General features: G+C 47.6%; 1 protein-coding gene across 2 annotated transcripts in view; it reads right to left on the reverse strand.

Moving 5' to 3' along the window:
* Positions 1–9,687, reverse strand: part of CCDC50 (coiled-coil domain containing 50) — a 43,376-nt gene extending 33,689 nt beyond the window's left edge. The window contains exon 1 of one of the 2 annotated variants that reach the window (XM_050307955.1): positions 9,172–9,687. In XM_050307955.1, the coding sequence (XP_050163912.1) occupies positions 9,172–9,220 (49 nt within the window). In that variant the 5' untranslated portion in view covers positions 9,221–9,687. The remainder of the gene's footprint in view (positions 1–9,171) is intronic. The other variant, XM_050307957.1, reaches the window with a different exon arrangement.
* Between the last annotated feature and the right edge of the window lie 4,974 nt (positions 9,688–14,661).

Here is a 14,661-nt window from a genome sequence, read left to right on the forward strand (position 1 = left end):
TTTAAGCCCAACACCACTCATTTTTAAATTGGTTTAAGGGGGGGAGGAGGGGAAAGAAAAAGTTTTCTTTCATGCACAACTCAAAACCAACCACCCACTCAGAAAACTGCCCGGGCATGGAGCTTGCATCTCAAGAGATGAGCACTACATACAGTCACCCCACACCCATCTCCAACAATGATCAGTGTATTTTGCTTTGACTTGTTTAATTCAGCTTCTGTTTCAGCATTTTAGGCATTTTTACACTACCTAACTCTCAGAATGACACACTGAATTTCCCAGATAGGCAAAACTTCCGTTCTCTGATAAATGCACGCCTAAACTCCTTGTTCAGTTCAATAGTTTCTTCACAGAGAGCTAGCAGGTCCACTTTGTGGTTCAGGGCGGCTTTCAGGAGACATGGCACTCTGGGTCACATATTTCACCAGCATTTCTAAACCCTCAGTTTCAGTCTGTGGTGAATAACACCACAGCAGCTCTGGAGAAGCAGGCAGGCAGACGGGAGTGAAGATAATGCAAAGTGTCAGCTCTCCCAGGCTTCTCTTCCAGCTTAATCCTAAAAGATAATGTAGCAAAATACAAGGGAGACAGGACACAGAACAGGAGCTCTCAATACCCCTCAGGTACAACTTAATGCCCTGACTCAGTTTAGTGACTGCTTACAAAAGGCTGACTGATGGAAACCTCACACCAACACAGAGGGTGCCAAATGCCAAAAAAAGGTTCAAGTTCCTCTCAAAACCCCACAGTGTGGTTTTACACAACAGTGACCTGCATTTGCATGGAGGAACAAGAACCTCTGGAGAAAAAAAGCAAAAGAAAGCCTCCCTCAAAGACACCACTTTATTTTCAGCCTTTGGGTGACTAGAGCCAACCCTGACACCGTTCTGAGGCTTGTCACTGAAGCAGAGCTGCAGCTGGAAGGACAGACCGCAGTATCAGTGCACAAATGAACAAGCCAGATGAGATACCAAGAGAAGCAAAGCTCATGCAGGATGGGCCTCTGGGCAGCCTCCCAACCTTGCTGGAAACCCAGCCAGCTGCCACATTGGAAGCAGAAGGCACCTGAACTGATCTTGCAATCAGCTCCAATTCTTGCAGAGATTCCTAATCAGCTTTCTTTTCCCTAGAAAGGTGGCTGCTGGGATTTTAAGGAAGGACTCCTGTCTGTCACATGTTCAGTTGCTGGCAGCACTGCAAATCTGCTCTGCAAGAACAACTTTTCTCTACACAATCAACTGAGGATGCTCTACTTCGTTTCGAGACCCCTTTTCTTTGCTCCACCAGCTCCTCACGGGAACTCCCTCCTCTCCCCCACTACTTCCTGTGTTTAAGTTCTCCAGGTTTATTAGTCAGCTCTGGGGAACACAAAATACCAAAGCTGGCCCCAGATCAGTCAGAGCTCCACATCCATCTACAAAAGAGTCAGAAATCAGTAACACTGCAGCACTAACAATACAAGTCTACTTTCCTGTCACAGCCTTGTGTTGGCACATGACCATTAGGGCAACTACAGATTTAAAACAGTGGAATATGAAGGCAAGAATAAGTCCCTGGCATCTGAGGCCAGATGGACAGGGAGGCAGAGCTCCCAATGTAAACTGCTTTGTGGCATCTGAGCCCACAGATCACATGCATTGCAAAGTGTGAGGAAGAAGCAGGCTGGTAGCCTTTTCTCCTCTCCAAGAGCACCAAATCAGCCCCAGGTCAGCGAAAGTAAAGTTTTTTGCTTTGGGAACTATATTACCCTGAGGTGATATTGCATACTCGTGGCCTCTTAAAAAGAGAAGAAAAAAATAATAATAATAAACCAAATTAAAATCAGGACAAAACAAGTTCACCTTTACACAGCCAGAGCTGATGCTGTGGGCAATGCCCACCACCTGGAGAACTAGGTACTACTGAGCACTGAGCTGGAGACAAACCTGCTTTTTCCACCTTATTTCAGGTATGTGCAGAATCCAGGGAGGGCTGTGCAGCCCTAGCCAAGGACACAGTCCTTCCAGCACTGCAAATAAGGCCAGGAGAGCCCAGCCTCTCTTCCCAACACCGACTTCCTTCGGAAACCTGGCGCCGGCCAGATCGCCTGCAGGAGAGCACAGTCCTGTGAACAGCAATGCTCTCTGCCAGCCACAAAAACAGCCCACACCCTGGCAGCTTGGAAAATTCCCAGGCCTTTTCCCTGCTGTCCTCCACACTTCACCCCAGCCCCCAGCAGCGCTACCAAAGGCTCCAGAAGGCACTGGTGAATTTAGGACATAAATCCTCCCCATCACACCAGCTGTCACTCCGATAATAAAGCTAACATCAGAAGAGAGGGAGAAGGCATCTATTTACATCAGGATGCCACAAGTCACGTTTGCCATATCCGAAACAGACATATATGATAAGCTCAGGTGCTTTTGCAGTGCAAAGCCTTTCTGCTGTGCAGAGATGGGGAAGCTTTTCATCCACACCAGGGAAAGTTGCTCCAACCCAATCCAGCACTACCCCAACACATGTGTCAGGTGAGGGGCTACAGTTCCTCTGCAAAGAATGTTCCCAGTCGGGGCACACTCCAGCCTCTGGTCCCACCTGGATGTAAAGAGCCAGTGCTACACATATCATAACTTTTGGAGAGGTTTCTGTTGGAAGAAATTAAAACCCTCACTGCCAGTAAATATCCCTGTTTGCACTAACTTCTTTCCTCCTTTACATCCCATTACTTCTCAGGTCACTCCTGTCAATCTGTGTCTCAGTGCTTTCGGATATTTGCTCATTTACAACCTTTTCCCCTTTGTCATCACTTCTGAACAACTCGTACTGAGCCCACATAAAATTTCCTCTTAGAGCTGATTCCTCCAGCCACCAAGTTCTGGTTCAGCAAAAGGGCTTGGAAGTGAGTGAACGAAAATGCACACAGGAACTCCGTTTTACTGCACGCAGTTTGATACACCTCCTTTGAAAAGAGAAGTGAAGAAGTGTAACTCACTTACAAACCCACTTTGACTTTCTATCCTGAAGAGCACTTACCGCAGGGCAGAGCTACCAAGAGCAGACAGACCAAACCCCTACCAACCCAGGCCTGAGATAGAAAGACCTCACTATTTTTATTTGGCTGAAGGAGCATTGTGGCGGTGGCACTGTGGGATGGTGTGCAATTAAAATAATCATCAGTTGAGCTTCTGGAGCCTGACACAAAATCCTTGGGCAGAGGCAGCATGGCTGTGGCAGGCTCTGTGCAGGCTTTCATCTACACCTTTCTCCCCAGGGAAAGTAACACTTCTGGCAAGCTTAACTCACAGGGTGCCTGGGGTTACAGGGTAAATTTTACGAGCACCCAGACTTAAAATGATCTCCTTTGTTCAAGGTAAAGTTCACAACAGCCCTGCATTGCATCTCATACATACAGAATGGTGCTGCACTCTCCTGCTCTCTTTCCAGTCCTGCTAGAAGTGTCTCCAGCCATGGCTGCACAGCACTCACTCAGCCAGCTGTGTGATACCTTTTTAAATACTGAGAAAGAAAACAGCAGGAAGGCTCCAATTTCTGTTTTTTCGAAAGGAACTATAAATGAAGTGTCAAGGGACTTCCACAAAGTCCTGTATGCGTACCATGGAAAAGCCAGCACTGTAAGGTGAACAGAGAGTTCAGTGACACACGGGAGCCTGCAGGGAGACAATAGCTTTCCTGGAGGAAATGTCCAGCAAATATGCCCTTTACTCCCTGCAATGCAATCCACAGCAGCAGAATGGCAACTATATCACCTTTCTGGAGAACGACAAAAGGACAAACCAGCAGGGAGTGCCATGCCAGAAAATGGACCTAAAGTTTTAAGGTAGTTTTACCAACACACCAGCTTTCTTCCTCACTCCTTCAGCCTTCAAACCAGCACAAAGCAGGAAGAGCAGCAAGCAAGTGAGAAGCCAGCCATCTGGGGACACTCTGGGAAAGGGAACAAAGAAGCAGGCAGGGAACTTGTTGCTTTTTCCCATAAATCACCACATTCATGTGAACTGGATGACTCTGCACAAGAAAAAGAAACCTTATTTCAGCAAAACAGAAGTTTCACACATCCCCAACGCATAGCCCATTGTTTCTCCAAGCAGGCTTTTCCTTGTGCCAAAGGGAGCGCAATTGGCCTCTCCTGCTCCTTGCAGCAGCCATCTCCAACTCCTGCCTGGCACGTCCGCACCCTTTGGCCTTCCATGGCCACAGAAAATTAAAGATTAAACAGAGTCCCGCGGTCACCACAAACACACCACTCAGCTGGGATCACTACTCAGAGACCAGGAATGGGTGATGGATGATGCCCCAGTAGTACCACAAATGAGAGAAAAACCCCCACCTTGTATCCCCAGGAATTGGTGCAAAACAGGCTGTGCCTTCTCTTATCCCAGTCCAAAAATTTGTCAGGAGTTAAGAAAACATCTCTGCAAAAAGCATCAACAGGAGTCTGGAAGTTCTGCTCTGTCAAAGACTGCTTTTTGAGCAATCTTTTTGCCTCAGTATAGCCTCCACAGAAGCTTGCAGAAGACAACTGCTAAGGATTTAGGGATGGGAGGAGGCAGACCTGCTTGCTCAGTTGCCTTTCAGAGCCAAGAGCATGAAATATGCTAATGCTGCCCATCTCTGCCAAGCACTGCTGACCCAGAACCACCAAATGCATAATAAAATTTTCACCCAGCTTTAACCAGAAGTGAAATGAGTAGCAGAGCCTCAGCTACTGAATTCATGCATGCTGGAAAAACAGACTTCCTATTATCCAGAATAGTGGACATAAACCAGTGACCTGCATCTATGTTCCATCACTCTCCTCTTCCCCATTGCCCTCAAGCCATCCAGCTTGCCTGAATTTTTCAGAGCCCTTCTACAAGGAAGTCACAAAAGCAGAAAATCATGATTGTGCAAGGAAAAATCCCAGCTGGAGCCAAAGGGCATGGGGCAGGTGGCTTCACAATGACCTGGCTGACCCTCAGCTGCTCTCAAAATTGTTGCCCTGATTATACTAATCCAGTTAAAGGCCAATGCTTCCTTCACATGAATACAGCTGACAGCTCATCCCTCAAAACCATTCCCTGAAAAACCCTTAAGCAGAATCCCTCCTCATCAGACACCGTGCCAGCCATCAACACTTCCTGAACACCCTTCCACTTTTGACAGACATCAAATTTCTTTTGTCCACTGTCGTGTTGCTGAGCACAGACAGGCACCAAAGGCCTCAACATAAGCCAATAAGCTCAGTCTGTTCCATGAGAGCCTGACATGTTGCACTTGAGGGCTGATCCCCCTCCTCAGTCACTTGGAATGTCAGCAGCCAGGAGGTTTTTATTGCAGGAGTCTCAGCACAGGTCATGTTAAGCTGCAGAGGTCAGCAGGAAGGTCTGTAGTTGGGATGAAGAGAGACCAATGCTAACAGCAAACTTTTATTAAAGACAGCCAGGCAGGCTGCCTGCCCCGGAGAATGCCTTGCCAAGACAGAAAATATTCCAACCCTTCCTGTTTCCCCAAGGTCACAGTGAGAGCTGTATCTTTTACTACCACGTTTGGGAAACTGGCCTCTCGGGCAGCAGACTACAACCACCAGCATTTGAATGTACAGCTCTAGAGCTCCCAAAAGTCAAATCAGATGCTTAAAACAAAGATTAGAAACCATAGTAGGAGCATTATTGCCATGTCTCTCCAAGCACAGGTGTCACAATCAGCCTTTGTCAAGGCTGGAGCTCCAGACAGCAGCATGGCAGGGCCAGTTCTAATGACTGGCACAGATGTATTGCCTTTTATGTCTTTATAGCACTACTAAAAATAAAGTTCAATAAAAACACTTTAGCCACTGCAAATTTCCAGAGCACATTTTCCAGAGCTTCACACTGTTGGGGCAGAGTTCAGGGTCCTCCCCCCCCCATTTCTCCCCTCACAAAGGATTCAAACTGGCAGGAAGATTAGAAGCTCCTGGTGAGGATGCCAAACCCTGGGTTTTTCCTGCTGCTGCTAACAACTGATGGCTCTCAGAGATTGCAACGGATGAAGGTGGATGAAGGTCTAAGCCTCAGTCGTAGCAGACAGGTATCTCCTTCATGAAGCCATTGTCACAAACTTCAGCCCTTTGGAAAGGCAACAACAGCAGACATGACCACAGGTACATCCTCCAAAGGGGGCCAAGGTTGGCACAACTCCAAAAGACCTCCTCAGAAACATCTCCTGTGCAGCTCTGCTTGCCTGCATGCAGCCATGAATGCCACTCAGGTCCAAGAGCTCATTTACAACAAGCAGCCAATAAGAAGGTGTAGCCCTTCCCAAATGTAGCTGCTAGTAATGCATCAGATCACAAGAAATGTGAGACAGAGATCAACTAGAGTCCAAGATAGTTTCTTGTATTGGCTTTAGAAGTAAGCAATTAAAGTAATGTTTCTAGGAATTTTTTTATCACCAAAAGGCTCACAAATAAGACCTCTGGTAAAAAAGATCTATACACAGAGATGACCAATCTCTTGAGGCAGGTCAGAAGAGCAAACAGCAAAGGGTACTCTGGGTAAAGCAAAACTCTCTACGTCAGAGACACTCAGGAGGTGAACAGAAATGCAGGCAGAGAAATTCAGGCCACAGATTGCAACTACCACCAAAACCTTCAGCAAATAACTTACAAGAGCTTTACTGACCACAGTGGTCAGAACATCCACTTTACCACTCATGGAAAAATGGTTCTGTAACACCGGGCTGCAGCAGCAAGGTCTAGTTTATAGTAGGAAAAATGTGCTTTGAGAGTGTATTTTACACCCATAGACCCCTGTCCACAAAATAAACTGAACCAGCTGAAGCAGTTTTCACCAGCAAAATGCCATCTATATCAGGCCTTCAGCTGGTACAAATGCTTTCAGAGATAAGAAAGGAAAGTAAACATAAGAACCAAGACTTCCTGCAGCACCTAGCTACAGCTATCGGATTTTCACTACCATCGTTGCACTGAAATGATCTCACTTTTTTAGAAGAGTTTTTTGAGACCACTCCAGAAGAGGATGATGATGCTATTTTGCAGCAGTCCCAGCTACCTGTGGACAGGGAGAACCTGGACACAATACCTCCACTCCTGAAGGAGAGCTGGTGAAGAACAAAGTACTCAAACTGAAACGACGTTCTTCATTGTTAATGAATTACTAAGCTGACCTTTACCCCAAAAGAAGAAAGGGAATGTTCTTTGTCCAGAAGGATCAAGAATGATTTCTCTATCAGGAGCAATAAATATCTCCCTAGGTGTGGAAGGCAATGCATTTCTTTCCTTGGTTGGCATTAACCCAGAGCATGAAAAGACCTAATCCAAAGCATAGCTCAGTTTCAACACTTTCCAAAATAAAAACAACTGATGCCATTGAACCTCGTGACACATGCCTGAGACTTTGCAGAACATGGCTCAAACCTCCTCTACTTTGCACGCTGGAGCTGCTCTGGGATTCTACTTTAATCCCATTGCTATCATGTAACAACAAATTGTTGTAACAGGACACTCTTGAAGCTTAATCCACGCTATACCATAGGTGCAAATTTACCATGGACTAGTTGAGTTATATTGCAACCCTGTAAACATACTTCCATTCCTCATGTAGGCCACCTTAGCTTGGTCCACTTGGTTCACTTCAAAAATTAATAAAGACAAATCAAATCAAGGCTACCTAAATTCTGAATATGAACATCTACACAGGGATTTAATTCACTTTAATCAACCCACAGGAAAGGTTAACTGGATTCATTTTCTTGAGTAACCATGTGTGGACAGACCCTTAAGATGAGATGTTGATCACACTAAAATGACCAATAACAACTTTGCTAATGACTTAATAGGGACAACATTAACCCCTAAAACTTCAACTTTCCTTCCAGTAGCACTGAGTAAAGCACTGAAGGAAGACAAGAGGTCAAATGGAGCACACAGCTGCCTGCACAGACATATGTTTTCTACTCTTGACCAGCTGAATCATCAAATTCCAACTTGCCATTTTGTAAGAATTGAAATTAGGAAAAAAAAAATTTAAAAAAAAATACCAGTGGCAAGGGAAAAAAGTTCAAAGAATTTCGTTTTTTTTTAGGCAGGCACACAGTGCTCTCTATTACCAGAGCGTAAGTCCAAATTAACTTGATTATAACAGTGCTTCTACTGGTTTATATCACAAATCACTGTCAGAAAGAACAAACTATCTCGTACAAAGCTTTTTAAACTCCAAGCAGCTCCAGGGCACGTTTAATTGAGCTCAAAGGCACATGTGTGAGGCAGACACACTGCTAACAGGGAAGCCAAGGCCAGCCTAGCCCAAAGGAAGGTGAATCCGTGCTCTGAGCACAGGCCAAGCCAGCGGGACCCCCCGAAAGAGGGGGGCACTCCCTGCCCTGTGCTCTGGCAGGCACGGGGGGGTCTGCAGGGCGGGGTAGGAGCTACAGAGCTCAATGCAGGGCAATCTTCAATAAAAAACAGTGGGCTTAAGTATTTATAACCGGGAACTCAACATCACCAGTCTCTCTCAAATTTGTGGATATTCACAGTTCTGCTCCCATTTTTCCAACGCCCCGAGCGGAACCTCCAAACACAGCCGAGCCATAACTGCGAGGGACATCTCCGCAGGTCCGTCCCCCGCAGGGTGTCCCGGCTGTCTCGGCCCCGCGGGAGCGCAGCCCGGTGCCCCCATCCCGGCTGTCCGGGCGCGGCGGGGGGAGCGCGGCAGAGGCGCCGGTGGCGGCCTCGGCGCAGACAAAGGGCTGCGCCCTCCCCCAGCGCCGCTCCTCGCCTGCTCCCGGAGAAAAGCGGCACTCCCAACCCGCCCCCCGCCGCTCACCCCGGGAGGGGAGAGTCGGGAGCGGGGCCACGCTTTCAGTCCGGCGAGCGCTGCTGCCCCCGCCCCGGCCCCCGCTTTCCCTCCGCTCCCGCGACCCGCCCGGAGCTCCGGACATCCCGCCCGGGGCACCGGGACGTTCCCGCAAGCCCCGGGCAGCCCCGCGCAGCGGCCGGAGCGCCCCCGTCCCCTCCCGCTGACCCGGCGCCTCGGCACCACCCCGGCCCTGGGAAATTATCAAACAATAACACTGGGGGGAAAACAAAACAAACAAACAAAACCCCCAAACGTTTCTCCCTTAGTTTTTGCCCCAATTTCCCCCAAACCGCCCCGTCCCGTCTAGCGCCCCTGTGTCCCCCGGAGTGACCCGCACCTTCCTTGACTCCGGGCAGCTTGGAGTGGTCGATGCCGATGCCGGCCATGGCCTCGCCCCCGCCCGGCGAGGGCGGCGGAGCCCGCGCACCCCGCACCGCCAAGTTGTGAGCGGATGGAGCCGGCGCGGCCGGGTCGTACGGCGCGGGAGAGCGGACAGAAAGCGCCGGGCGGGGCGGAGCGGGGCCGCCTCACCGCCCCTCGACCCTTCCGGGGAGGCGGGCGGGGGCGTCCCGGGCGGCTTCCCCTTCCTCGGCGGGGCTCGAGGAGGAGCTCAGCGGGACTGGGAGGCTGCGAAGGCGTTTATTTATAGTTCACTTTTTTTTTTTTTCTTTTTGCTGCTTTGAGGAGGCGTCTGGAGATCCCCTCCTAGGCTGGGGCAGCTCGTCAAACCGCTAGGACAGCTCGGGTCCTCCGTGCTGGATCTGGTTGCCTCTGCCCCATCATCCCCATCTCAAAGCCATCCTGCGCTCTTGTTCGCTGCTGTCCCGCCGACCTGGGAAACGCAGACGTGTCCCTGTCGAGCCTCAGAGGAAACTGCTCAGCGGTGTCACAGCCCCTGCAACTCGTCTCTCAGGGCGAGGGAGTGGTCAGTTTTTGCGTTGGGACGGGCACCTCTCGATCAGGGCAACGCAGGCGACAGATTCCTCTTTAAGGAGCCCCTTGAGAGGCCTTTAACCCCACTAGTGCTCTGCCACGTGCAGGTTAGTACCAGCTTTCAGCACAGGACTCACAGCCGCAGCCCACCTCTGTTTGCCAGCAGCAGAGGAACAGCATGAGATGATGTCCCGTGGGCAAAGGAGATAAGAGGAAGAGGATTTGGGGTTTAGGGATGTCTGAGCTTCTCTGGGCTGTGTTCGGCAAAACCAGTCACTCCTTGTCAACTGTTCAGTGCTTTGATCATAATTGTGTAGCTGAGGACTGTGCAAGCTGAAGATGGTCAGTATTGCCACATTGGAAATGAGTGGCCTCCAGCTCCTATTCTAATGGCCCATTGCCCCTGGGGAGTAAGGGGATACAACGGGCAGAGCCCATTTTCTGCTCCACCTCTCAAACAGGCTCCAGGAAACTGTACCCTGGGCAACTGCAACCAGAGATGAGAGTGAGATAGAGTGGGATGTCAGATCTCAGAAAAAGACATCAAAGGCAATAATACTTCAATTTTATTAAAAAGCAAAACCATTAAAGAAATTGACTTTTTTAAAAATAAATATTTCCAGAGGATTAGCCTTGTGCTACTCCAGAATTTTCCAGTCCTGTTTTCTGAAACTTTGTCTGTCCTTAATTCTGTTCCTTTCAAATGATGCTTCAAAAACAGGTATGTATAGACTGTCTTTAATCTGACTGCCTTTACCTTCCCTTCAACCACTCAGCCTTCTCCAGAGAGAAAATCACTAAATTACAGAATCACAGAATACGCTGAGTTGGAAGGGACCCACAAGGATCATCGAGTCCAATTCCTGGCCCTTCGCAGGACCATCCACAAGAGTCACACCATGTGACCAAGAGTATCATCCAGATGCTTCTTGAACTCTGTCAGGCTTGGTGCTGTGACCACAGCCTTGTTGAGCCTCCTCCAGGACCCAACCACCCTCTGGGTGAGGAACCTTTCTCTAATATCCAAAATAAACCTCCCCTGACAACTTCAGGCCATTCCCTTGGGTCCTGTCACTGGTCAACAGAGAAGAGATGAGTGCCTGCCCCTCCTCTTCCCCTCACAAGGAAGTTGTAACTGCAGTGAGGTCTCCCCTGAGTCTCACCCACTGCACGATGTGTGCTGGACAGCTTGTCCAGAAGGATATGGTGAGAGACAGTATCGAAAGCTTTACTGAAATCCAAAAAGATTACATCTACTGGCTTCCTTTGATCAACTAGATGGGTTACCTTGTCATAAAAGGAAATCAGGTTTGGTAAGCAGGACTTTCCTCTCATGAAGTGTCCTTTCTCACGTACACACACCTAGCACACCTCTCCTCTGTACTGACACACTGAGAGCTGATGAGCCTTTCTGCCTAGAAGGCCAGAGTACTCACTCAATGAGACATGAACATGGATGACCCACACTACACAGATGGGGATTAGTCTCAGGGTCTTGCCCCTCCAAGGGGCAGCTCACACAGATTGTCCTGTCACAGTCCCAGCTCTGCCCTGTTCCTCCCTCTAATCCCTCTGCCATTCACACAAGCAATACAATTGGACTTCTTGCAAATAATCCCTGTGGTTACAGCCAGCTCTGTACTAAGGAAGGGTCTGAAAGTCCATTTCTAGCTTCTCCTAAATTAGAGTTTTTCTGAATTCAGTTTATTCCTCTGTATTCACCTTTTACTAATCAAGCTTTTTGCTCACTTAATAAGGTTTATTATTGTACAAAAATAAGGACTAAAGAAAAAGCTAAGAAACCAGGAATATACAGGAGAATTGGCACAGAATGTACTGACCTGACACAGGTCACAGCTTTCCAAATCTGGAATATGGTTTTCTCCTGCTTTTCTCTCCTGAATACTTCTCTCTGAAAATATTCAAAGCAAACCAATAGAAGCTGAAATCCTGGAGCATTCACATTTACACAGCAGCTTTAATGCAACAGAGCCACCTTTAAGACCCTGCATTTATGAACAAAGCTTTAAAACTGTCCATTGCAGTGATTGTGCACTTTACTCCATAAACACAGCTCTTTGCTTTAGTCTTCAGTAATGAATTTGTATCATATTAAGTTGTCTGTCTAGGGACAAAACCATCAACATAAATTAGTCATAATCTGCACTGCATTCAAGAAATACCACGTTGGACTGATGTGACTTTAGCTGCTGTTATGGGGCACACTGTGTTCCTGGCTGTATGTAGCTACACTAAAGCAAGATCTGGTACCTGATGCACAGAGTCACAGCAGAGTAGTTCCTGAGTTCAGGTTTCTACTACACAAATTATGGGCTCCTCATACCTTCCTGTAGCTCCCTTAATAATGCAAATGTATTTGTTCTTGCACGATGTGCTGAAGCTCAGTCATAGCTGCTGGATGGTGAGCTCTGCAAGGACATAAGGAAACAACGGGGAGTCAACATAAGTGACATTAAGTTCTTGGTGCTGGAAATGAGGGAAACATCTCTAGCTGTCAGAGCACAGAAATGATGGAACTGGCTTCGGGGAGGGGTAGCACAAGTTCAACTGTCAACACTGTTCCCTAAGCCAGTGTGCTACACACCAAAGTATCTTCTTTGCCTTCTTGACATCAGACTTCCCTCTCATCTTAGCTTGATTTTTGAGAGATGTACTCAGATGAAATCTCTGAGATTGGAAGAAGGCATAAATCACTTGAGGATTATAGAAGATCCAAAAATGACCACAGAAGGACTGAGGATGAGATGGAATCAAACAGAAACCAGGGAACAAGTTACTGATGTAATGCTAGTACTGCAGCAGCATCACATCTTATGCCCCCAAAGGTCTCCTCAGTGTGGCTGATCTCAAATCACCCTCCCAGCTCTCAATTGTGTCTATAAGCTGCTGCTTCTAGGCAAAAAGCATAGAAGGTGTTTGTTCTGCTGGACTGACATCAGCTTTTCCTGTACAGCTTGACAAATGGTACATGTTGCAGTAGGTAGGTGAATTCCAGCAGAGCTGGGAAGACCATCCGCTTTCTTTTATTTAAGGTAAGAAGACATTGACTCTTCAATCTTTTATAAAAGCAGGTACTTATTCTCACAGCTGCTTCTGTTGGAAGATAAGTCCATATAATTTCCCATGACAAATGCAGAATTTGAGCTGAAATGCATAGCAAACATCTTTAACTCTTCTCTCATGAAGTAACTTCACTTAGAAGACAATTTTCAGGACTCTAAACCTACCCCCTATTCAAAGCATGACTGGCCTCAAAATCTGATGAGTTTACTCAGTGCCTTGCTCAGGTGAGTTTTGAAAATCTCCAAGGCTAGAGATCACACCACTTCTCATTGTAATTTTTCTCTTTGTATCCAGGTGGACTTGTCCTTGCTGCAGACTGGGACCCTGGACTCTTGTCCTTGCACTGTGTGCCTTGTTTGGCTCTGTGCTTTCCAGCAACTGTCTCCATGACAGACCCCGTATACCAGGCACACCATGATCTGTGAGGAGTGTGCTCCACCAGACAGCTGTGGGCAGGGGCTCAGAGATGGCACTGCAGCTGGGACTGTGCCACCACACAAGTGTTAAACACCAGGGAGCTCCAGGACTGGGCACTTTCCCTATCTGCATCCAGGCATCTGATCCTGCCCCCAAACTGGAGTAAACCCAGATTCTAATGCTGGTGCATCACAGAACACTTCTCCAGCTTTCACAGCACTGAAAACACTCCTGAAAGAATGTGCAAAGTAGAGGCTGGAACTGTTAAAAACAGACAAAAGCAACACAGTCTGGATTGTGAAAAGCCACAGTGAGCTTTGAGGAGCAGGAGCTGCCAGGCAGAGCAGTAGGACTAGGAGCTAGGAGTGCTCTATGCTGCTAATCTGTTTCTCCACGCAGGGAGAGACAGTTTTGTTCTTGCTTCTTAAATAAACTGGGCACCTCTCCAAGTCTCCTGCTGTCATTTTAGGTCAACAGGATAACAACAATTGTGAAATAAATTAAGCCTCATCAAGATGTTCACTTTCAACAGAACAGTCTTTGTTAAAATTTCCTTAATGGTGGCAAAGCTGACTTCCAACTGATGAGGCTGCTGTCGGAATAGACACAGAGGATAATGACCGTGTGCATCCATTAATCCCAGGCGGGAACGTGTGCATCCATTAATGGTCAATGCAAAAGGATGGAAAAAAGTGGTTCTAGGTGTCTCTTGTTATCAGGTGCCACAAAAGCCCATGTCCATAACTGTAGATCAGCAGTGACTGACCTTCCTGGGAATATAGACCTTTGTTTTTCTCTCCAAAGTCAAATTCCTTGTATAAAACCAAGCACAGGACTCCATTCTATCTCCAGGAAGCCTAAAGGATAAAAGCACATTATTCTCCCATGTGATAAATAAAAATCAAGGTTTTGGGGCTCAAATAGGATTTACCCCCACCCTGGGGCAGGGATGCTTCAGGGCCTCCCAGGGAGGGAGGCAGGTGATGTAGGGATGCAGAGGAAAAACAGCTGGGGAAAAAGAATAACACTTCAGACATTAACCTCCCTGCATTTCTAAGCTAAAACACTTCAAGAGAGGTTTGAAGTCCTGTGCCAGAAGAGGTGGATGAGAGGAAGCAAACATTACAGCATTGGCAAAGAGCACCAAGAAGCAGGTGTGTAATTTCCATAGGTAGCTGAATGGTGCCTGTGGGAATTCAGGCTTCCTGAAGAACAAGGAGAGCAGAAACCTGCAAGGATTAAGGTATTATAAAGCTCACCAGGGGTAGTGAATGGGGTGATTGCAAAGAATGAGCGAAGAGGAAACTAAACTTGTGCTTATATGTAACATAATGGGGGGCACTAGGAAAATCATAAGCCATCCCTTTACAGATCAAGGGCTTTTGTTGACTGT

Source organism: Myiozetetes cayanensis, unplaced genomic scaffold (assembly GCF_022539395.1).
Source record: "Myiozetetes cayanensis isolate MyiCay16 unplaced genomic scaffold, myiCay2020 scf13, whole genome shotgun sequence".
NCBI classification, from domain to species: domain Eukaryota; kingdom Metazoa; phylum Chordata; class Aves; order Passeriformes; family Tyrannidae; genus Myiozetetes; species Myiozetetes cayanensis.